At 46.6% G+C, this 24,061-nt stretch overlaps 1 protein-coding gene across 1 annotated transcript in view; it reads left to right on the top strand.

Moving 5' to 3' along the window:
• The first annotated feature begins 1,130 nt into the window (after nt 1–1,130).
• Nucleotides 1,131–24,061, top strand: part of slc10a7 (solute carrier family 10 member 7) — a 64,468-nt gene continuing 41,537 nt past the window's right edge. The window contains 5 exon segments of the mRNA XM_064345352.1: nt 1,131–1,376; nt 2,721–2,803; nt 3,783–3,919; nt 5,639–5,714; nt 15,574–15,612. Coding sequence (XP_064201422.1) covers nt 1,277–1,376; nt 2,721–2,803; nt 3,783–3,919; nt 5,639–5,714; nt 15,574–15,612 — 435 coding nt within the window. The 5' untranslated portion in view covers nt 1,131–1,276.

The following is a 24,061-nucleotide window of genomic DNA, read 5'->3' as shown; positions in this document are numbered from 1 at the left end:
CCAATCACCTGGATTTGCAAATTAGCACAATTTGTCAGCCAGTGGGTAGAACTAATTTGTGAAATCAGCTGGCTGAGTTCATGGGTGGAAGAAAAACACGGCAGGACTTTTACTTTCTGACCCCAGCACTTTCCCCATCTCTGAGCAGTACTGTATAGGGTCCAGCAGTACTGTATAGGGTCTGTCCAGAAAAGACTGATTATTTTGATGGTGGTTGAGAAGAGCTGAGCAATCAAAATACCAAACAGAAAAGAATAAAGCAAATATTACATATATGGCACTCCACTCTGAGTTTTACACTGAATACACCAAGACCTTTCAACATCAACAATCAATGAATGACCAAGCAGAACGCAGAAACGCCTAAAGGCCAACATGGTATTCTATTATCCCATTTAAGACAATGTGTCAAATACAAAGGATGTCTAAAATGGAAAGCATTGTTTGACTATGTTCTATTAATGAAATACATACCAAATACACAACACTGATGTCCATTATTTATGGTGTTATTAATCCTCAGGCTGAATCAAAAGCATATAACGCGAAATATTGAGATGTAGTATTTTCGCAGATAAAAATTGGATTTACCTGGTTGGTTTATTTCAGTATCTCAAGTGGGAATTATATCAGATAACTTGATAGGAAAGTGAGTTTCAATCAGTGACAGCTACAGGTAACTTTCTGCACTACCCCATTTGTGTGTAGGCCTAATGTGTGTTTCCTGCTGCTGTACAGATTGCCGTTAAAATAAAATGATTTACACACACAATTTGACATAAAAGTAGATTACCTCAAATATACCACTGGCTACGAACAGCAACTTCATACGATTTACTACCCATAACCACGAGAATGGAGTACGGTAGTGTACACAGAACGTAGTTCTCAGTAGCTTTGTAGTTTGTTACACCTAATACCGTAAACCACGAACTATATGTTCCATTTGACATTAGCATATTTGCAAGAAAGGACCGTTACAAACATTAAGCATTTTCCCAACTCAGCACGTTTTATCAAAACACATATAGCCGACATATTCAAGTAAATGAATACAAAAATGAATAATCTCTCTTTCAAGAAAGTCTATTGGAACTAAAAGTGACAGTGTGTGCGCGCTTAGTATAAGATTTACAATAACAATGGCGCCGCTCAGTGAGGAAATAACTGAACGCTTTCAGACCGTTTTTCCCCACAAGTAATGTACTGTATCCAACGTGTTCCTCGGCTGGCTGGGAGCGGGCGGTGACAGTTCGATTATTTTCGTGAATACAGTATGGCACTTTTTGACAGGATACGGAAGGAATGGTTTATCATCGGGATTGTGCTTGTTATCACCTTTGCGAAACTAGAACCTTCAGTTGGAGTGAAAGGGGGTGAGTTCAAACGAGTAGCTAGCTATAACTTGCTAATGTCTTTTTTATGTAGTATTTTGTTGTAGTTTGACATTTGGTATGGAAAAACAAGCAAGACAGCAAATTAGCGTGCTATTCATTGTAGCTAGGTAGTGCCACCTAACTGAGCATTTATCTAGGCAACATTATTTCATCATCACTCCAAAGCCAATAACTGTATAAAAACCACCCAGCAAAGCGCAAGTTTCTGGTAGTGATATCAAGCAAGCTTGCTTGAAAACTCTTCAGCTTTATCTAAACGCATTTACTTAGTCACAGTGAAAGCACCTTAAATTGTTTGGTAGCGTGCACTAGCAAGATGACATTTTACAGCAACTTCATTAAAGCTTGCTCGTTTAATAGTCATGCGAATTATTGTGATGAAAAGTATTGACACTTTTGTTGAGGAGAAATGTCATTTGATTTCAAATTAAATACAAATTGACAGCCATTTAATTTCATTGTTGCGAAGTGCTGTTTGCAAATGGTGATGCCATCAACACTATCCAGAAATATATCTTGCTAACTAGCTAATATCCTATCCCAATGCAATGTATATCAGTTTGCTAGCTACTTTTTGGGTTGGCTTGCTAGCTGCATACCTATTAAAACATCATAACTGTCTCGCCAAAAAATTGTAGCTTCATCATGTCTGTTGTTTAAAAAGAAATTCAGTAATGCAAGACAGCGCATTCTATGTAAACAACACGCTTTTAGTGACACGTTGCACGGGAAATCGCCATCACTTCCGTGCTGTGCAGGTCTGTACCATATGGTTTGTACCGCTTAACTGCGGTTTGTACCCACCTCTCCCAGCATTGGTCGCGCGAGCGAAAATAATGTTTGCATATGTACAAAAGGCCAGCAGGACCGGGGGTTGGGAGCCACATTCCGTAGATTGGGAACTGGTTTTACTGCTTCCGGGGGCCAATTTCTCCCCCCCCTGCCTTAGGTCAAGCCATAGGCTAATCCTTACAGCATGCTAGCTTGTTAATGACGTACGATAGCTACTTACCGTACATACTGGTATCCGTATAACCTGAGACAATAAAATGGTAACTTCGGACATTGCAACAATAACACTACTCTGATGTAGCATGACATGTTAATATTCGGAATGGCTTAATTATGTATACTAACATTGGTAAATTAATTAGCCAATGCAGCTCGGCCTTGGCATAACGGTAACATTATCCATGAAACGATACGGAGATGGCACAAAAATTATTGCGAGCAACGAATTCCGTTGAACTTTTATACTGATTGTTCTGCTTTACACGTGCGCGCTTACTCAGTGCCAATGCTTCTACTCTCTTCTTCACTTAGGTCCATTGAAGCCGGAGATCACCATCACATATATTGCAGTGTCTGCTATATTCTTTAACAGTGGGATATCATTAAAGACGGAGGTACGGCGAATGATCTGTTCATGTCATTTACACATCCTCTCTCTAAGCAAGCATGAGTACTTGCACACAGTCATACTGTATGGAATACCGTGGATTATTATGTCAGTGGTTCTACATTTACTTACTGGTTATTGGTACTCCTGTTCTCCATTTTTTGTACATAGTTTGGTCAGTTATACTGATTTCACATTCCTCTATATAAAAAACCAACTGTGGATCATATAAATTTCATGGTCACATAGCTGGTAAAAAAATAAAATCAATTTTGTCCACATATGCGTTGTGTTTTAAACTGTGGAATTGACATTTTTGTATTCAGGAGTGAAATGTATTTGTTGACAGGGCATTTCACCTCTGTGAGACCTGTTTGCAGTGCCTTCTGTAATAGAATTTCTATGATAGAAATATTGAAAATGCCCACATTTATTGTTGAGGACATGTCCAGTTAGTACCCATTTCAAATGGCATAATATCATGGGCAAGACATAGATTTTTAGAAATGGGAGATCATAGAATAGAATGTGCCCGAATATGATCAGAATGTGGGTGATTTTGCAATATCACCAAAAGCCCAGAGTTAACCGGATGAATTTATCCCTTAAAACCATTCCCCCCAGCAAGTTAGTTTTGTTTAAACATATTTTTGCCTGAAAGAACATGCATGTCCTTGCAGTACCATCCACTTCATAATGTGTTTTGGAGTTTTTGGAGTTCACAACCTGTTTAATAAAACCTTTATATTTATAAGCCTTTAAATCCTGTGGCAGGGTTATGAAGAAGGGGAGACTTTTCTGATTACTTTGATTATTGTTTGTTTCACATGGTGCTGCTATGTCAATAGTTTTAGCTGGATTAGATATAAAACAGATGATAACGTTAAGTCGAGTCTGGATGTAGGTGATATGGTGTTGAAGATGACTGTACTCACAGCACATGACAGTAACTGCACAGTGATGTCAGGCCTGTGTCTGTTTTGCAGGAGCTGACCAGCGCTTTAATGCACGTGAAACTCCATCTCTTTGTGCAGTTTTTCACGCTCGCCTTCTTCCCAGTTGCAATATGGGTCATCCTGAAGCTTCTTGCCTTAACCTCCATTAATCAGTGGCTGTTAAGAGGGTAGGTACACTGGTAATGATGACACGGGAACTTTGCCACTGCAGAAATGACATCTGCTTGATGCACTCTGCTGTTCTTGAAAAGCGTGAACCTGGCATCTCTTCTGTTTTCAGATTTTTAAAATTAGTCGTCATGCTGTCAAATACTGCATATGAGCAAATTCACTAAAAGCAGAGTAAAACTGTTGTGCGGTCCGTATGTGGGGAGATATATTAATGGCACATACATTATTTATGAAATGCAGTTTGGTTATTGATTTTGAAATGAAATATTCCAAAAATGCTAGTCACTGGTGGACTATCCTTTCCACTGGGACGGATAAATACGGAATAGTGTGCCTGTGTGTTTTGGATTTGCGTGTTAGTGTTGATTTCCTGGATTTTGTGGGGATATCTGTTTTCACAGAGGCCCACTGCCCTTAATTCCCCCGTATAGACAGAGGGGTTAGTGTTCTTATGGACATGTGAGGGTCTCGTTTCTCTTAAAATATGCGATTAGCTTGCAGGATGTGCGTTTGTCCCTGTCACTTATGCCACATGCTCTCTGTGCATTTATATGCTGCTATACTCTCTTCCTTTCAAAACGAAACGAGATGCTCTACTCCAGGTACTGGTATTATCATCTGTTCTTTTTCTGACCTGTGGTTAAAAAAACATGCAGGTCTCAGTCAGTCTTATTGGGTGCTCAATTTCACCTGACTGCTCCACGGGGCATGTCTTCATAAATACTACATTTAATCTTTAATGTTTGCTTTGTCTTTACTAGCAATCACAGTTAATCGACGATTATGCTGATAAATCATGTTTTAATATTTTATTACATAGCTATTTATTTGGCAGATACTTTCAGCAGGGAAGTTTAAAGAGCACTTATGTAGTTACGCTGTATGACCAAAAGTATCTGGACACCCCTTTGTCTGGGGCTGTTTCTCATGGTTTGGGCTTGGCCCCTTGGTTCCAGTGAAGGCACATCTTAATGCTACAGCATACAATGAAATTCTAGTCGATTCTGTGCTTTCCCAACAGTTTGGGAGAGGCCCTTTCCTGTTTCAGCATAACAATGCCCCCGGGCACACAGCGAGGCCCATAGAGAAATGGTTTTGTTGAGAACAGTGTGGAAGAACTTGACTGGCCTGCACAGAGCCCTGACCTCAACCCCATCCAACACCTTATGGTCAATTGGAAAGCCAACTGCAAGCCATACCTAATCGCCCAATCAGTGCCTGACCTCACTAATGCTCTTCTGGCAAATGGAATGGAAGAAAATCCCTGCTGCAATGCTCCAACATCCAGTATAAAGCCTTCCCAGAAGAGCAGAGGTTGTTATAGCAGCAAAGACTGGAGCAGCTCCATATTAATGCCCATAATCTTGGATGAGATGTTGGCGGTCAGGTGTCTCCATACTTTTGGACATGTAGTCTATGTATTGATACAAAAAAATGAATGAAATCTTCATTAGTTTTGTGCAGATCAGCCTTGTTGCTCTAAAGCCTTCTTGTTAAGTATTTTATGACATGTCAGGGTTAAGATATAATGTTCATACACATTCACAAAAATAATCAATGTGTAGCACTTCCCTCTGACAAAAGGACTTCTTACTAGTCTTGTGCTTATCATTGTGTTTGGCTACCTGATGTCATAATTGTTCTCAGGGTTTTGATTAGCTGCTGATGGCTTTATGATGTCACCAGCACCGTTCTCATGGTTTTCCGTTTCCCAGGTTACAGACGGTTGGCTGTATGCCCCCACCTGTATCATCAGCCGTCATTTTGACCAAAGCTGCAGGAGGAAATGAGGTAAGCTGCGATCTGCATGAGCCGAATTAGCCCGTATTAGACTTCCATCAAAGTTAGCATCAGCGTTCCATCAGCGTTAGCATCAGAGTTAGCATCCGCATTAGCGTTCCATCAGCGTTCCATCAGCGTCAGCATTAGCATCAGAGTTAGCATCGGAGTTCCATCAGCGTTAGCAAAAGCATTCCATCAGCATTAGCATCAGAGTTATATCAGTGTTAGCATCAGCATTAGCATCAGAGTTAGCATCAGCATTAGCATCAGAGTTCCATCAGTGTTAGCATCAGCATTCCATCAGTATTAGCATCAGAGTTATATCAGTATTAGCATCAGCATTAGCACGAAAAATTGATCGCTGGTCAGTTGTTGTCAGGAAAGCTGTGTCTGTACTCTTGTTGTGCAGTGTCACTACAAATTGGGGAGAACATTTTTTTAAAAAAAATTTCAAAGCATTGATGTGGTGTTGAAATATGGGTATGGTTCCTTTTCAGATATAAAGTGACATCCAAAAACAAATTCAATTTATAATTGAATCTTTCCTGCAGGATGCTTCCTGTATTATTGTAAATCTCACGTACGGCAGTAATTGAAGTGATTTATTGGTGCATGATTTTCTGTGCACTTTGTACAGTACATTCTGTAAAGCGTGAGTGATGAATACTTCTCCTTTTATGAACACGGGAGAGGAAACTCGGTTTTCTTCCCTGGAATACTGTGTATGTGGCGTCTTCTTCGTCTAGCGCTGAGAGCAGATGTGCTCCCGTTGGAGTGGAGCTGCTGGTTCTGTGTTTGTCCAACCCATGAATTTAAAATTAATTTCATTTGATCACGGTGTCACGGAGCCCTTGCAGGAATCCTGCGTGTCGAGCCTGTGTGTAGCGCTTCATAATTTATACCGCCTAACGTGGCTATTGACACAAACACGTCTGCGTGATCAAAGGGAGGATTCTGAGGGTGGGACAGGGCCACAGCGACACGGCCCGGGACGAGAGCCATCTTCAAACGCTTTCCAGTGTAACTGGGAGCAGGGTAACAATGCGCTAGTCCCCGTCCGGCCCCCTGTCCCTCCCCAGGAGGGAACCGTACGCAGGTGTGCCCCCCCCTCCCATCATCTCGCTGGGCTGGGATGAACAGAGATGTGAAATCCAGCACTTCGGCCTCTAGAACATTTCCAAGGCCCTGTGTTCAGTGCTGATGAAGGGGGACGTGTTTCTGTATCTCAGCTACTTCACCTGCTCACTGTGGTGCTTATTGTTCCTGCTTTAATAATCAGTTCACTTGCTTCGTTCACCTGCGTACAGACGTTCAGAATTAGAACTGCTGACATTCTGACATTCTAATGACGGGTTTCGCCACCTTTACATACAGAAATAAGTTGTGAGTCTGAGGAAGATGGAAAGATGGAAATTGGAGTGTTTTTAAGAAGCTTTCATGCAGGCAGCTATGGTAGCTCTTTAACAGCATATACACCCATAGAATTTGGGGAATCTGCAAGGAGTTAGCCAGAACAGATAGCACGAGCAGTGTTAGTGCTGTTGATTTAGACAAAGGCTAATTGGTTGTTTTACATGTGAATCTCTGAGTGACTTTTCACCTGTTTGTAGATTTTTTTTCTTGATTTCTGTCACTTCAGTAGAGATTGAATTCGCTGCAGCAATTCTGTCTTCACTGTGACTCGTTTTTATTTTAAACTGAACTGTTTTTATTTAGATGTGCAAGCATTGCACTAGTCAGCTGATTTTAGACCGAAGGGTTCTAGAGTAAATTGTACAGGAAGACCCCACAGACCCAGAATGCAGCGCCTTGTTTGTTTGATGCTGTGGACATGCTGTGCGTGTGCGTGATTGATTCTCCTTTGAAGTACGACATTATTTGATGGTGAGGGGAAAGCGTCATGTCTGTCCAAACCTTTTATAAAATGTTGATTGTTGCACACATGGGTGTTTTATTTAGAAAGCTCTTAATTCCAGTATGTGTGTAAAGTGGAGCTCCAAAGCAGTGTGAGTGTGTCGTGGGTGTGTATCTGGCTCCAGAGCAGTGTGAGTGTGTCGTCGGTGTGTATCTGGCTCCAGAGCAGTGTGAGTGTGTCATGAGTGTGTATCTAGCTGCAGAGCAGTGTGAGTGTGTCGTGGGTGTGTATCTGACTCCAGAGCAGTGTGAGTGTGTCATGAGTGTGTATCTGGCTCCAGAGCAGTGTGAGTGTGTCATCGGTGTGTATCTGGCTCCAGAGCAGTGTGAATGTGTCGTTGGTGCGTATCTGAAATCAGCCTGTTTAAGAAGCCCAGGAGCTCTGATGGAAGACAGTGCCCCAGCCCCCTGTAGAGATTTGAGGACCGCTTTGGAACTCTAATCCACTCAAAATGTGCTGATAATTCTCCCTGCCAGGACACACTCTGCCTGGTGTCACAAGAGTGGCCTCCTGGGAGCGGATCAGCCAATGATAACAAAGTAGCCAGATGTCTGGTTCTGGCACACTCCCAGAAGCCTCTGCGGCATCCGCTGGGGCCCAAGATCAAAGGTACCTGAGAATTACTTACGGGCACAAAATATGTATTGCTTATTCTACAATTCCCATTAATAACGATCTGGGAGAATTTGTATTTCTAATGAACTCCTTCTCTGGGCGTAAACGGGCTGCAGGATTTGCAGCCTGCTGCAGAAATGCGAGAGCTGATAACAGGAAGTCTGCTGCATCACCGGCTGATCGCTGGGCCTCTCTTTTAAAGTTGTTTATTACTTTACAATGCCTCAACATTTTCCTGAGCAAACAAGAAGAGGTGCGTGTTGAGCCAAACCCTCCACTGAAAGGAGGCTTTCATCTCCAGTGTGTTGACTCAGAGTGACTCAGGGTGACTCACTCGTATCGTGTGTTTTTCTCCGTCTGAAGCTTGTAGCAGTGAAAACCTTTAGTGGAGCCATCCTTATAAATGCGTTATGTTCTTGCCTGTTGTGCGCCCACACACTGTTATAGGTGATGAATGACACTTTGAATGTTGTGGTAACGCTACTGATGCATCGGTACTGAAATTAATGTCAAGATTGTTATTAATGTAAAATCATGCAATGTTTTATTTTTTATATTTTATTATTGTTGTTTGAATGGATCTTTTACTAGATGTTACAAGCTGGCAGTATGCTCGGATTGGAGTGGTAGAAACCGATACTGTGTAGAAATTTTTCTTAAATATTATTCTTGTTACCCATAATTTTTTTGTTGTGCTTAATCCTAGGGCCATGGTAACTATGCAATCATTCGGCATGTCAAATTTTGGGAAAAATCAAATGAATAGATACTGACTTTGAATTTGTACGATTCTTTTAAATTTGAAGTTCATTTAGCTTCATCAAAAAATACATATGCAAGGACTGTTGTGTGACTGTTAAAATACTAATAATAGTATAATAATATACCTTTTAAATAATGTTTTGGCCTTGGCTGTGTGGAAGAACTTGTCCTACTTGGTCATCTGGCACTTTATGTAATTACAATCCAGTGACTTAATGTACAGGAAGGGCCTTTTCTGAGCAAAATAGTGGCTAGAGCACAGTACTGGTCCAATGGTAAAAATGGGGGATTATACAGAACTGCTCTTGCACCTGTACAGGCTAATGTTGACATTCCTGTTTCATGCAGTAGCAGTGACCCTTGATCTGAATGTGTTTGACAAGGGCAGCAGAATGGAAAATGCCCTCGGGAATCCCACTCAGTACTGACTTGTGCTTCTGTTACAGACCTGTGGGTGTAGACTTGTGCTTCTGTTACAGACCTGTGGGTGTAGACTTGTGCTTCTGTTACAGACCTGTGGGTGTAGACTTGTGCTTCTGTTACAGACCTGTGGGTGTAGACTTGTGCTAAGTGAAGCTTAAAGTGGGAAAAAGCCTGAATTCTGAAAAAAAGCTCATTTGTAGCTTTTCGCTGCTCCTGCTTTTGCGCCCCCACATGGAGTCGCAGAGACGCGGTCGAAAGGTCAAAAGGTCGAAAGGTGGAAAGGTCGGAGGGCCCCCGAGCCGTTGCGAGCGGAGATGGACCCGTGGTTGGTGTTTCGGGGCGTGGCAGGAAGGCTCTCTCCGCGCGGTTTCCAGCGGTAACGATTTAGTTCCGCCGGCCGTCTCTCGCGCACGTATTCCTGCTGGACTGCTGTCCACATCTCAGCCAGCCGCCACACAATTGGCGGTAATTGGCGTGTGGCGTGGGGGGTCCTGGGAGAGCTCCAGCCGGGCGGGCACAGAAGCTGCCCTCTCCGCCAATTAGGACGGGCTCCCCATGGGCTGTGATGCCTGCCGCCTTGTCACCCCATCACCTGCACCCCTCCACCCCATCACCCTGCTACCCCATCACCCTGCCACCCCTCCACCCCATCACCCTGCTACCCCGCCACCCCATCACCCCATCACCCTGCTACCCCATCACCCCATCACCCTGCCACTCCGCCACCCTGTAAAAAACTTGTTCAGTGCAGAATATACTGATAACAAATCGATACTGTGCAATTTCGTTCCTCTTAATGGTGGTAAAGAAGTGTTCCTGAACATGGCCAACGCTGGCCATGCTTGCAGTTAGGAGTCTGCTGTGTGCCAGAAGCCTTGTTTCTTCTTATGACCACTGGAGATTGCACCTAATCGCCTTTTGCACCATTAGATCAAAAGCAGCACTAGTGAGGTATTTTAATTATTCATTGCATTGCAGACCAATGGGATCATTCTATTCACAAGATGTCAGCAGCAGCAAGAATCAAATTGCTCCAGTATAACACTTTTACTGTATCTAACAAATACAACAGGCTTTGAGCCTCACACCAGAGAACCGTGCAGCAAAGTGCATTCTATTATGAGCTGTACACCAGTTTTTTTTTTCTTGCAGGCAGTGAGAGCCACAGGTTGACAGGCAAATCATAAGACGGCTTCTGCAAGGACCCTCACAGGGGGCCTAGCTAATGTGCTGTGTGGCCTGAGGGCCTATGGGAACGCGGGTGGATTATTATGTTAATGCCTGAGCCCACTGCCCCTCTCCGTCCCAGCTGGCCTCCGCCGTCATTAGGGGCAGCGCTGCTCTGACAGAGGAGAAATGTGCTCTGTGATGGAGAGGGTGGAGAGGGCGGAGATCTGGCTCTGTGATGGAGAGGGTGGAGATCTGGCTCTGTGATGGAGAGGGTGGAGATATGGCTCTGTGATGGAGAGGGTGGAGATCTGGCTCTGTGATGGAGAGGGTGGAGATCTGGCTCTGTGATGGAGAGGGTGGAGATCTGGCTCTGTGATGGAGAGGGTGGAGATCTGGCTCTGTGATGGAGAGGGTGGAGATCTGGCTCTGTGATGGAGAGGGGGGAGATATGGCTCTGTGATGGAGAGGGTGGAGATCTGGTCTGTGATGGAGGGGTGGAGATCTGGCTCTGTGATGGAGAGGGTGGAGATCTGGCTCTGTGATGGAGAGGGTGGAGATCTGGTTCTGTGATGGAGGGGTAGAGATCTGGCTCTGTGATGGCGAGGGTGGAGATCTGGCTCTGTGATGGAGAGGGCAGAGATCTGGCTCTGTGATGGAGAGGGTGGAGATCTGGCTCTGTGATGGAGAGGGTGGAGAGGGTGGAGATCTGGCTCTGTGATGGAGGGGGTGGAGATCTGGCTCTGTGATGGAGAGGGTGGAGATCTGGCTCTGTGATGGAGAGGGTGGAGATCTGGCTCTGTGATGGAGAGGGTGGAGATCTGGCTCTGTGATGGAGAGGGTGGAGAGGGTGGAGATCTGGCTCTGTGATGGAGAGGGTGGAGATCTGGCTCTGTGATGGAGAGGGTGGAGAGGGTGGAGATCTGGCTCTGTGATGGAGAGGGTGGAGATCTGGCTCTGTGATGGAGAGGGCGGAGATCTGGCTCTGTGATGGCGAGGGTGGAGATCTGGCTTTGGAAGGACCAAAGGCCACGCTGATAAACATATGGAGAAAAAGGGTGACTGTATCGGAGACCCCAGGAGACATGAAGGGATTTAGGGTTTCTTACAGATTTCAGAAAAGGAGTTGCTTGTCTGTCTGTTAAGAGACCCCAAGCGAAGCTGAGTTTTAATTACATATCATTGAAACATATGGATTTATTTATTTACTTTTGCACAAATGAATATATGTGTTATAATTAATAGCATGTCCTGAAAACAAGGAAAATGAAATAACACTCACCTTTAATAGTCGGCCTCTCTGCTGCCTCTAACGATGGCCTCTCCCCAACCTCTAACGACGGCCTCTCCCCGGCCTCTAACGACGGCCTCTCTGCTGCCTCTAACGATGGCCTCTCCCCGGCCTCTAACGACGGCCTCTCCCCGGCCTCTAACGATGGCCTCTCCCCAGCCTCTAACGATGGCCTCTCCCCAGCCTCTAACGATGGGTTTTCCTAACCCTGGGGCCAGCCTCGCCCGGTGGCAGCCTCGCCCGGTGGCAGACGTGCAGGTGAAAGCCCTCGCCCTCGCTGTGCGGGTGGGAGTCCAGGCGAATTAAACATGGAGCACGTGTGTGCAGCTCAGAGAGAGAGCCGGACTCCATCGCTCCCCCCAAACCAGGCCTGACACTTCCTCAGTAATGAGCAGCGCCTGCTCTGGCGGGTCAATAATTCATACGGAGCTGAAATCAACCGGGACGGGAGAGCCCGCCCTGCCCTCAGTGCACTGATCTCTGCTCATAATCTGCAGCTCCAGTGCACTGATCTCTGCTGCAGAGATTCTGCTCATAATCTGCAGCTCCAGTGCACTGATCTCTGCTGCAGAGATTCTGCTCATAATCTGCAGCTCCAGTGCACTGATCTCTGCTGCAGAGATTCTGCTCATAATCTGCAGCTCCAGTGCACTGATCTCTGCTCATAATCTGCAGCTCCAGTGCACTGATCTCTGCTGCAGAGATTCTGCTCATAATCTGCAGCTCCAGTGCACTGATCTCTGCTGCAGAGATTCTGCTCATAATCTGCAGCTCCAGTGCACTGATCTCTGCTTCAGAGATTCTGCTCATAATCTGCAATCCATGAATCCTGCCTGATGTGCCTGTCCTTACGCAGTGTGTAAAGACACAGAAAGTCCTGTTCTTACACAGCATGTAAAAACACACACACAAGATTTATTTCATTAGCTGTCATCGTCCACAGAATATATGTTTGAATAAACGTTTTGTAATAACTGTGTTAGGAGCAAATGGGTCCCTGGGGGGTGGGTTTGGTGATGTGAGGGACAGGGGTCGGGGGGGCCTTATCCTGGCGTATTCACAGCTATTGTCCCACTCATAGCCCCACCCCCTTCTCCGCCGGTCTTGCCACCATTCATCAGTTTTGGCAGGCCCTGCCTCCCCCCTCATTAAACACCCCCTCCCATAAACAGCTTAATGTATTTAAGGGGACCAGACACCTGACTCCATTTGAATCTTGCAGAAGCTGAATTTGTTTCCTGTCCCCACTGCGCTGAATGGAGATGTGCTTCTCTCTGAAACAGAAATGTCTGCAAAACTTCCCCTGAACCCCAACCCGCCTCCCTGAGCCCTGATTGGACAGCCAACTTCCCCTGAACCCCACCCTGCCTCCCTGAGTCCTGATTGGACAGACTACTTTCCCTGAACCCCGACCTGCCTCCCTGAGCCCTGATTGGACAGCCAACTTCCCCTGAACCCCTGACCCGCCTCCCTGAGTCCTGATTGGACAGCCAACTTCCCCTGAACCCCGACCCGCCTCCCTGAACCCTGATTGGACAGCCAACTTCCCTTGAACCCCGACCCGCCTTCCTGAGTCCTGATTGGATGCAGTCCCATTTCTGTCTGTTAAGCTGTGACCCGCTCTGTCACCTACAGTTCATTTCGTTGAAGTGCAGCCTTCTGTTTGTATAAATGAACTTTTTATTCACAGGAATTTTTCTATCACAGGGACACCTGGCCTGTAAAGCTGGTTTAAATGAACAGAATCCTTATTTATAATATTCATATCCACATGCATCATTATTTAGGCTGTTTCTCTTTGGTAGGGGCCCTTATACAGGTGTTTGGTAGGCGCCCTTATACAGGTCTTTGGTAGGGGCCCTTATACAGGTCTTTGGTAGGGGCCCTTATACAGGTCTTTGGTAGGGGCCCTTATACAGGTCTTTGGTAGGGGCCCTTATACAGGTCTTTGGTAGGGGCCCTTATACAGGTCTTTGGTAGGGGCCCTTATACAGGTCTTTGGTCGGGGCCCTTATACAGGTCTTTGGTAGGGGCCCTTATACAGGTCTTTGGTAGCGGCCCTTATACTGGATAACAGCGATAGTCTGCTTTCTGCTTACCCATCATTTGTGGATTTAATGACATAAGAAATTTATCCGGGATTAAAGCGTCCCTCCAGGGTACTGAGGCACAGTCGTATTTGGGATTGGAGCATGCAGCCCTGGTACTCGCCCGGGTCTCTTACTGACACGCAGTACAGATGTGGCGTGAAGGGGAGCTGTTTCCGGGTTTTTGGGGGATTTAGGGGATTTGGGCAGCCAGGCTGCTGCCTGTGGCTGCTGGGGGTACATTCACATTTGTTCTCTAAGTTAAGAGGAGGAGTAGAATACTGAGTCTTAATTCAAAGCAAGTGTGTGTGAGTGTGTGTGTGAGACAGTGAGTGCGTGGGTGTGTGTGTGTGCATGTGAGACAGTGAGTGTGCGTGTGTTATTAGAGAGACTGCAGGTCTGCAGGTTATGCTGATGCCAGGAAGAGGCTGTTCTGTTTACCTGAGAGGTCCTGCTATTTTTCCCAGTGCCATATGTTGGGTCCCTGATCACAAAATGCTGGGAGACCCAAGTCATTGGCTGTGGGTCTGTGTGTGTGTGTGTGTGTGTGTGTGTGTGTGCGTGCGTGCGTGAGTGCCTGCGTGTGCATTTGCGCGGGTGTGTGTCTGTGCGTATGTGCGTGCCTGTGGATTTGCATGTGTGTGGCTGCTCTGCTTCAGTGGACATTATTTATTGATGGGTCTTGGAAACTAATAATGTAATGAAATGATCAAAGTAGCTGAATTAATGATGCTGGTGCGTAAGGAAGCGGCTCTCTGGAGTGGCTCTCTGGAGTGGCTCTCTGGAGCGGCTCATTCTCTGGAGCGGCTCTCTGGAGCTGCTCTCATTCTCTGGAGCGGCTCTCTGGAGCAGCTCATTCTCTGGAGCGGCTCTCTGGAGTGGCTCTCTGGAGCTGCTCTCATTCTCTGGAGCGGCTCTCTGGAGCAGCTCATTCTCTGGAGCGTCTCTCTGGAGCGTCTCTCTGGAGTGGCTCTCTGGAGCTGCTCTCATTCTCTGGAGCGGCTCTCTGGAGCAGCTCATTCTCTGGAGCGGCTCTCTGGAGTGGCTCTCTGGAGCGGCTCTCATTCTCTAAAGCGGCTCTCTGGAGTGGCTCTCATTCTCTGGAGCGGCTCTCTGGAGTGGCTCTCTGGAGCGGCTCTCATTCTCTGGAGCGGCTCTCTGGAGCGTCTCTCTGGAGTGGCTCTCTGGAGCAGCTCATTCTCTGGAGTGGCTCTCATTCTCTGGAGCAGCTCATTCTCTGGAGCGGCTCATTCTCTGGAGCGGCTCTCTGGAGCGGCTCTCTGGAGCAGCTCATTCTCTGGAGCGGAGCGGAGTTATCTTATGTAGCTTGGTAAAGTTTGTTTTATTGTTTTTTGAGTATGTATTTTCGGGTATTGCTGATGGATTTAAGTTGTATTTCTCCATGGTTTGTCTGTTTTATAAAAAGAGCATTGGTTATTGTTGAAGTGCATTATGAAATGTTATTCCTAGTGGTTTACTGTATTGTTGGTGTGTGTGTGTGCGTTTGTGTTTGTGTGTAAGGTTTAAGTAAAAAGCCATGCCATTCAAGCAGTTTGCAGCGTTTAATGATTAATATTTATGCCAACTTTTCTTTGTTTGTATTTCCAGGCAGCTGCCATATTTAATTCAGCCTTTGGAAGTTTTCTGGTGAGTGACCATGTTCTACTGTTCCAGGCAACGAAGTGTTTTTCAGTAAAACTGTGCTACACACGCTCTCACTCACACACACACACACACACACACACACTCACACTCACACTCACACTCACACACACCACACTCACACTCACACACACACACACTCACACTCACACTCACACTCACACTCACACTCACACTCACACTCACACACACACACACACACACACACACACACACACACACACAGGTTGGTGAAGATCTCACATGGTAGAAAGCACCATTCAGCTGCCCTGTCTCAGCAGAGTTAAATGAGCAGGTGCTTCTGGCTGTATGTGAACATAAAGCTTTTATTGTGTTTATCTTTTGCTTTCATTCTGTTTGTTCAGTAATGAGCGTCAGAACATAACATGTTTACACTGTACTGCTTTTCTTAATCTTTTCCCATTTTACAACAGAAAAATCAGCAACCACAAAACCAGCGCCTTACAATGAACATGTACTTGACAAAAATTTACATGTAACCCCTGAATTCCTTTCTTAGAAATATGATTGAAAATGAAACAAAAATGAAAGAAAAGGTTTGGGCGGACATTTTTAATCAGTAGGGATCCCTCCTATAATTGTCACCTCCTATGAATTGTCAGAATTGATTGTGGTGCAAATTAGTCTTAAAAGAGGACGGGTCAATATATGGATTGTTTTTATGAGGTCCATCAAATAGCCATTACTGGATGTACCAGGGGGCCTGAGGGGGTGGGGGGCTGGAGGGAGGGCTGGAGAAAGCTGCTGATGACGGATGGGGAGGGCGGGGCAGGGGGGCAGATGTCTGGTCATACGTTTCTGTGCTGTTTGCTGTAGTTAAAGAAGAGAAGGCAGGAAAATGTGTGACTGGCCCAGTTTCTCAGTGAAGCTTCTGAACGCCAAACTTCCTGTTTTACAGTCTGTCTGGGGGTCATCTTGGGACAAACCTGAGTAATCTGTGTGAATGGGCCACATGTGTGCGTGTGCGTGTGCGTGTGTGTAGGTTTATGTGTATGTACGGATGCACACAGACTCTTAAATATGATCTGCCAAAGCTCAAAATGGATATGTCTGAATGTGTCGTCAATGAGCTTCATTGATTTGTAGTCCCAACACTGGGCCTGAACCAGTCCGCAGTAGCCAGCTGCTGACCTGCCAAAGGAGTGATTTCATTATTCCCCTCAGTTTGTGTGGAATTAACTGAAGCAGACATTTTTACATTTCTTTAGTTTATTGATGTTACAGGTGTTTTGTCTAAATGTCAAAGAGCCACTAAATGTGTTGAGACAGAAGGGCCTAATTCTACACGTGGCAGTGGAGCGCGGTGGCAGGTGTGTTTTACGTTTAGGCCTTATCCATCCTCATCAACGGCGTGGTCTGCTTTCCCTCCGTCAGAAAAATGACTCTCTTGCTGAGCTTATATTTCACTCTCCTGTCTACCTCCAAACTTTCAATGACAGCATATTGATTTCATTATGCGCTGTAGTGAAACTTCAAGAATAGGACGATTGTGTAGACAAACAAAGAGATAACCAGGAATAGCAGTTATTATTGTGTATTATGTATTAATGGGTGTAGTGCAGTTCAATCATGGACCTGACAGTGTGTGTTCTGCTCACTTCTCCTCTGTCATGACACAAGGCACTTAAAATTGTGTTATAGCTCAATAACAGAAATCAGGATGAGACAAATGCTTTTCTCCACCACACATTCCTGTCATGAATGTCAAAAGTTTAATGTTGTGAAATAGAGGCTCTTAAATATTCATGATGGGCCTATCAGTGTCCCCTGGCTAATTAATAAGCAACATTTTAAGGTCTAATTGTTCAGGAAAAGTGTTTTTTATGTAGCGGCAGTGGTAATAACTAATGATAGATGAATAAAATTTACATAAATTTCAGGCTGTGAGAATATCTGATCATTGTGCCACGGAGAATTGCTCTAAGTTGGGAAGTTAATTCCATTATCTCCTCCCCTCATTTAAGCCTGCTGCTTTACAGTAATTGGAAAACAGAATGAAGGATTAGATTTCGCTGTGTGATGGGCAGCAATAAAGTCTGATGGTGTGTTAGTGTTTCAGAAAGAGGGCCAATTACAGAGGAGCCATTCGGGTGTGGTGATGACAAAATGGAGTCTCTACCAGAGTCTCTACCTGAGTCTGTACCAGGGTCTCTACCTGAGTCTCTACCTGCGTCTCTACCTGAGTCTGTACCAGAGTCTCTACCAGGGTCTCTACCTGAGTCTGTACCGGGGTCTCTACCTGCGTCTCTACCAGGGTCTCTACCAGGGTCTCTACCAGGGTCTCTACCTGAGTCTCTACCTGAGTCTGTACCAGGGTCTCTACCTGAGTCTCTACCAGAGTCTCTAAGAGTCTCTACCTGTGCCTCTACCTGAGTGTCTACCTGAGTCTCTACCTGAGTCTCTACCAGAGTCTCTACCTGCGTCTCTACCAGAGTCTCTATCAACATCTCTAAGAGTCTTTACCTGAGTCTCTACCTGTGCCTCTACCTGAGTTTCTACCTGAGTGTCTACCTGAGTCTCTACCAGATTCTCTACCTGCTCATAACTGAACTGTGGCAGGTGTGGAAATTCTTGGTGGCTGAGAGCTTCTTTTAAATTCCAAAGCAAGCCCTGACACATTTGCTCAAAAGACCACTGGCTTTGCGTTTCTGTGGATAAAATCCAGAACTCCAGACTAACAGAAGCATGGCTGACTCAAGTAAAACAGAGCAGTTGGTTATAAATAAATTTTTAAATAAATAGACGTTTTTTTAAGCGGTACGGTAAATGCCAGGAATCCCATTCTTCTCTTTCTGTGAAAGAACGCCTGCTGAACGTTCCTCAGCCTCTGTTCCTGACCCAGACTTCATCGCCGCCTGTTTCACCAGTCTTAAGCGTCTGCTCGTGGGTCCAAAGAGTCCAAACCCGGGTCCAATCTCAGAAAGGTGTGGTACCACGGCAACTTCCCGCCCGAAATGGATCTTGCTGCTCAGCTGGGGTGAGCAGCTCCAGCGATAAGGCCGTTGTGTCCACATTACTCTCGGAGAGCCAAACCTTCATTAACCCCGTAAACAGAGTAATCCGGTCCGTCTGTACCCCCAGTTCAGCTGAAACACACCCCTCAGTCTCCGGCTGGCTGTGGGAAGGTAACCACATTAAATACGATGTTCATTTTTCTCTCTCGTTTGTGACAGCAATTTAATTATGTCCGTGACCAGCAAGCAGCAAATTCTATTTGCTTTGCACAGCCTCAATTTTCTTCTTTTTTTCCCTCTGAAGTGCCGACTTCTTTATTCTTCTTCCCAAAACATGGCATTAGAATCTCATTAGGACGAGGCCCCGATAGATAGCCCTGTTGTTCCTGTGTGAGAGTTGTGGCTTCTTTAAAATGCGCCTTTGTTGTTGAGAGCTTCTTGCAGAGAGTGCAGATTCGCGGCGCACGTTTACGGGCTGTTCTGCTGGCGTAAGCACCTGATTACTGTTACAGAAGGACCGACGGCGCTCCTCTGTTCTTCCTGTATTAATATGCGCTGCCGTGAGACGCCGGTTTCATGCATTTCCTGCGTTTTCTGCGCTTCTTTCCGTGTCGCTATGAAGAAGCTCTTTTAATAATGGCTGTGAGGCGGGGTGCTTCCTGTCACAGACGCGCGTGATTCGATTGGCAGGACGTAGTGCTGGCTGGGAAACCCAATTGTGTGGGATTGTGGGGTAATAGAGTTCCCACCGCGAGTCTCTCCGAGGTCAGGCCCGGTCACGTCTCTATTCAATCAGCAGAAAAGAGCTCCCCATCCAGCTCCCCATCACCGCTCCCCATCCATCTCCCCATCCAGCTCCCCATCACCGCTCCCCATCCAGCTCCCCATCCAGCTCCCCATCACCGCTCCCCATCCATCTCCCCATCCAGCTCCCCATCACCGCTCCCCATCCAGCTCCCATCCCGCTCCCATCAGCCCATCCGCCCATCCCTCCCCATCCAGCTCCCCATCCGCTCCCATCCAGCTCCCACACGCTCCCCTCCATCCCATCCAGCTCCATCACCGCTCCCCATCCGCCCTCCTCCCTCCACTCATCCAGCTCCCCATCACCGCTCCCCATCCAGCTCCCCATCACCGCTGCCCCCCATCTCCACTCCCAATCTTTGACTCACCATATTGAGTCTTTGACTCACTGTATTGAGGCCCTGAGTCAAATTGGAGGTGCAGGGTGGGTTTATTGATTAAATAATTAAACATTACTACACTTATTTACTAAGACCTTTGGCACATGCAAAACCTTTTATCTCACAGCAAAACTAATAACATTACCAGTGATTGGTTATGGTATTTGTTTTGCACCAGTTGCTGGTTGTGTTATTAGTGGTGTGTGGTGAAGGGTTTTCCATGTGCTAAAGGTGTCAGGCCCTATGCGTAGCGACCTCACGGATCTCACGCGGATGTGTGCTCAGACCCCCGAGCGGTATGGACACTGGGAAACAGCAGCTTCCTCAGCCTTTGGGCGGTAAACAGGCCACCTCAGGCCCAAATACAGACGGCTGTGCAGAAAAACACTGGAACACAGCAGCCTGAAACGGTCCCGATGGAATTTAAGGGCTTGTTAGAAAGTTAAATAATCTCTGTGTAGCTGTGATCCTCATCAGTGCTGATTGGTGGAGAGTTTGTTCTGCAGTTACATGCAGGACTCACGTTGTTATTTGGTGATATAGCTAACGAGTTCAGGGAAAAGAGTTGCTCATGTATTTAAACAGTCTCTCTTACTCATCCGCAGGGTTCTTCAGAGAACAAGCCGACCACGTCCCCTGTATGTGCCCTAAATACGAAGAGCTGCCTTTATTAGTGAGGAACTCATTTACCCCCCTCAGGCCCTCACACACTTTCTGTCCAGCATAAGCATTTCTTTCTGGTACAACTGAAATAGCCAGCTGAAATGCCCTTTCAGTATTCAGAGAGTATTTCAGTGCCGGCTGAAATGCCCTTTCAGTATTCGGAGAGTATTTCAGTGCCGGCTGAAATGCCCTTTCAGTATTCGGAGAGTATTTCAGTGCCGGCTGAAATGCCCTTTCAGTATTCAGAGAGTATTTCAGTGCCGGCTGAAATGCCCTTTCAGTATTCAGAGAGTATTTCAGTGCCGGCTGAAATGCCCTTTCAGTATTCAGAGAGTATTTCAGTGCATTTGCAGTTAAGTAGTTTTTTCACAGAGAGCAGTAAACTCTGTATTAGTCCAGAGAGAGAGATTTGTGTGGCAGACCTACAGCCTCGCTAATCTCAGTAGTGTGGTGCTCCCCGCAGCTGCTGGCTGCATTAGTGTGTGTGTGTGTGTGCGTGTGTGTGTGTGTGTGTGAGTGTGTGTACGGGTGCTGAGAGTGCTGACCCTGGGGGGGAGGGGAGGGGAGGGGGGGGGGGGCTAACCTTGCGCAATATGTCCACCGCCGACCCCTCCCTCCTTCTGTCGCTTCAGTGTGTCTGTGACCGTCAGTCAGATCAGGTCATCAGTCTGTCTGTAGCATACTGGAGCGTGGTGATGCCTGTGCTATGAACACAGCCATGCTGGACTTCTGCGCTGGGCTTCTGCACTGGGGTTCTGCGTTGGGTTCTGCATTGGGCTTCTGCGTTGGGTTCTGCGACCTTCGCAAGAAGGGAAATGAATCTACATGAATGTGCTAATTTCCCACAATTCCACGCTCTCTGACACAGGAGGCCGAAGCATTTCCTCCCTGGTGATCTGTTAAGCCCTTCAGACATTGTGCTGCTCTAAAGATGAGCGGGTTCATAATTGAACTGAATGAGCCGTGATGCTCTGAGCGCTGGGTTATTGATCGCTGATCACAGAGTGGGGGGGGGCGCGGGTCTGTTCCAGCTGTTCACTAGCGCTTTCGTTAGCGCTTTCGTTAGCGCGTTCGCGCGGTCGTCTCCCGGTGGCTGCGGACGGGGTGTTTACGGTTTTTATGCTTTTTGATGTTCCTCTGATTGGTGACTTTTCATGTGCTGCCAATGAGCCGTGTTTAAACAGACGTTTCTTTCCAGAGGCCTCGGCCGTATAAATATTTTCTCTTGATGTATAAAATCCTGCGTCCTTCATATCGTCTGCACCCTAACCCTAACCCTCCCCAACTCCAACTCCGCACCCCTAACTAACGAACCCCAACCCTCCCCAACTCCAACTCTCGGTCGGAGAGAAGGGGGCTGTTTCTGAGTGGTGCAGATTCTCTCTCTCTCCCTCTCTCTCTCTCCCTCTCTCCCCCCCTCTCTCTGATTTACTGCTGAAATGTTTATCCTGTTCAAGAGGAAGGGGTTTTAAGCAGTTCCTTAAACAACATGACCTGCAGTCTGGGTTTGAAATAAGTAATATTTTGGCTTTTTAATTGCTTGATGTTTAATGCATGCTGATCCCGCAGTGGCTCGACCGGGCGGAAGTCAAAAACTGGAGCGCGTCTGCATGCCTGGGTGATTTTTTTTAATCCTTCTTTTTAAAAATAAAAAAAAAACTTTGCTGGTGATTGTGCTTAAGCAATGTTTTAGATCTCTGAAAGATCCAGGAAAGGTTAACTGCAGGTAGAAACGGAGGAAGAAAGAAAGAAAGAAAAAAGGAAGGAAAGAAAGAAAAGAAAGAAAGGCTGCATTGAGCTATCAAATGCAGTCTGTCCTGGTTTCTTGCTGGATAATGAGTTGTTGGAACTGTGTGTTTTTGCTCCAGAAGCAGCGTGCAGATGAAAGATAGGCGGGATGGCGCTGTACTGACTGGGGCAGGTGCTGCAGATGCAGATTAACGGGGAGACCAGAGACGACACAAATGTGAAGTGAAAATGCTGCTGGCGGGCCCTCTGTGTTCTTAACACGCGAAGCCGGGGGACGATCAATTATTCATCTTACTGTGTGTGCGCCGGGGCGTCGGTTCTGTGGGAAGGGAAAAAGGTGTCGCTTGCAGTTAAACGGCGCACCTTGGTTTGTGTAGAGCAGGTCGGGGGGGTTGAGGGGGGGGTGCTCCACCACGCGTGCTAGCCCACCCCCCCCTCCCGTGCCTTTTTAATGATGGGACAGGCAGGGTGGCTGAAGTGCAGCTTCAGTTATTTGAAGGAAAAAAGAAAAAGCCAGAGTTGGGGAGAGGGGGGGACACAGAGGGGAAAAAAGGGCTTTGTACACTAGGGGTGTTTTTCAAAGAAGCGCAGACTTGAAGCCATTGGGGGGGTCCTTTGACTTTAATCTTGCGCTCCTTTGAAAATGATGGCGGAGGACAGTGGTGCTTCATTAGGAGACCTGTTCTTCTCTTCTGTAGATCAGCCAGGATTCCACTCCATGCTGAGTGCAGCTCTCACACACCCCTAAATCCCCCCCCCCCCCCCCAAAAACCCCGTATGCTGAGTGCAGTCCTCTCACACACCCCTAAATCCCACCCCCCCCCCGCCCCAAAACCCCCGTATGCTGAGTGCAGTCCCTCCACACACCCCTAAATCCCCCCCCCCAAAACCCCGTATGCTGAGTGCAGTCCTCACACACACCCCTAAATCCCCCCCCCCCCAAAACCCCGTATGCTGAGTGCAGTCCTCACACACACCCCTAAATCCCCCCCCCCCAAAACCCCGTATGCGAGTGCAGTCCTCACACACACCCCTAAATCCCCCCCCCAAAACCCCCGTATGCTGAGTGCAGTCCTCACACACACCCCTAAATCCCCCCCCCCCCCAAAACCCCGTATGTGAGTGCAGTCCTCACACACACCCCTAAATCCCCCCCCCCCCCAAAACCCCGTATGCTGAGTGCAGTCCTCACACACACCCGTGTCGTTCACTTCCTCCCTTTTATTTGTCATTTTCTGGTCTCTAACTACAAGTTATAACAAGTTATTTATTAACAAATAACAATACAACAACACTGTTGTATGAATGTGATTTCAATACGTACCTATTTCAGTCTCCCAGTTTGTGGGTTACCACCCACTACCCTCCCCCCCTTCCCCATTCATGCTTATAATACTTAGACAATTATTTCCAAATGACTCCAAGCACCCAGTAACCCTGGTGATCTTAAATGAGTGAAAATGAAGAACAAAACAATCCGCCCTGCCCTGGCCAATAGGAAGCAGGGCCTCACACTGACACCAGCTCTGAGCCTGGCCAATAGGAAGCAGGGCCTCACACTGACACAAGCTCTGAGCCTGGCCAATAGGAAGCAGGGCCTCACACTGACACAAGCTCTGAACCTGGCCAATAGGAAGCAGGGCCCCACACTGACACAATGGCTCATTAGAGGAGCTTAAGATGATTAGGCCTATTTATTTAAGATATAGATTAGTGGCTTGGCCTTGAAGTCCCGGACTCTCTGTGTGCGTCTCAAGCATTAATGAGTTTGCCAGGGAGCCCAACTGTCTTCAGACTTTATTCTCTCTTTCTTAAGCACATTTCTTAAATGTCCACCCCGAATTCCTGTCCTGCGTGCTCTTA

This window comes from Anguilla rostrata, chromosome 7 (genome assembly GCF_018555375.3).
Source record: "Anguilla rostrata isolate EN2019 chromosome 7, ASM1855537v3, whole genome shotgun sequence".
Classification (NCBI taxonomy): domain Eukaryota; kingdom Metazoa; phylum Chordata; class Actinopteri; order Anguilliformes; family Anguillidae; genus Anguilla; species Anguilla rostrata.
The sequence above is the reverse complement of the archived record's forward strand: the minus strand, read 5'-3'. Positions and strand labels throughout refer to the sequence as shown.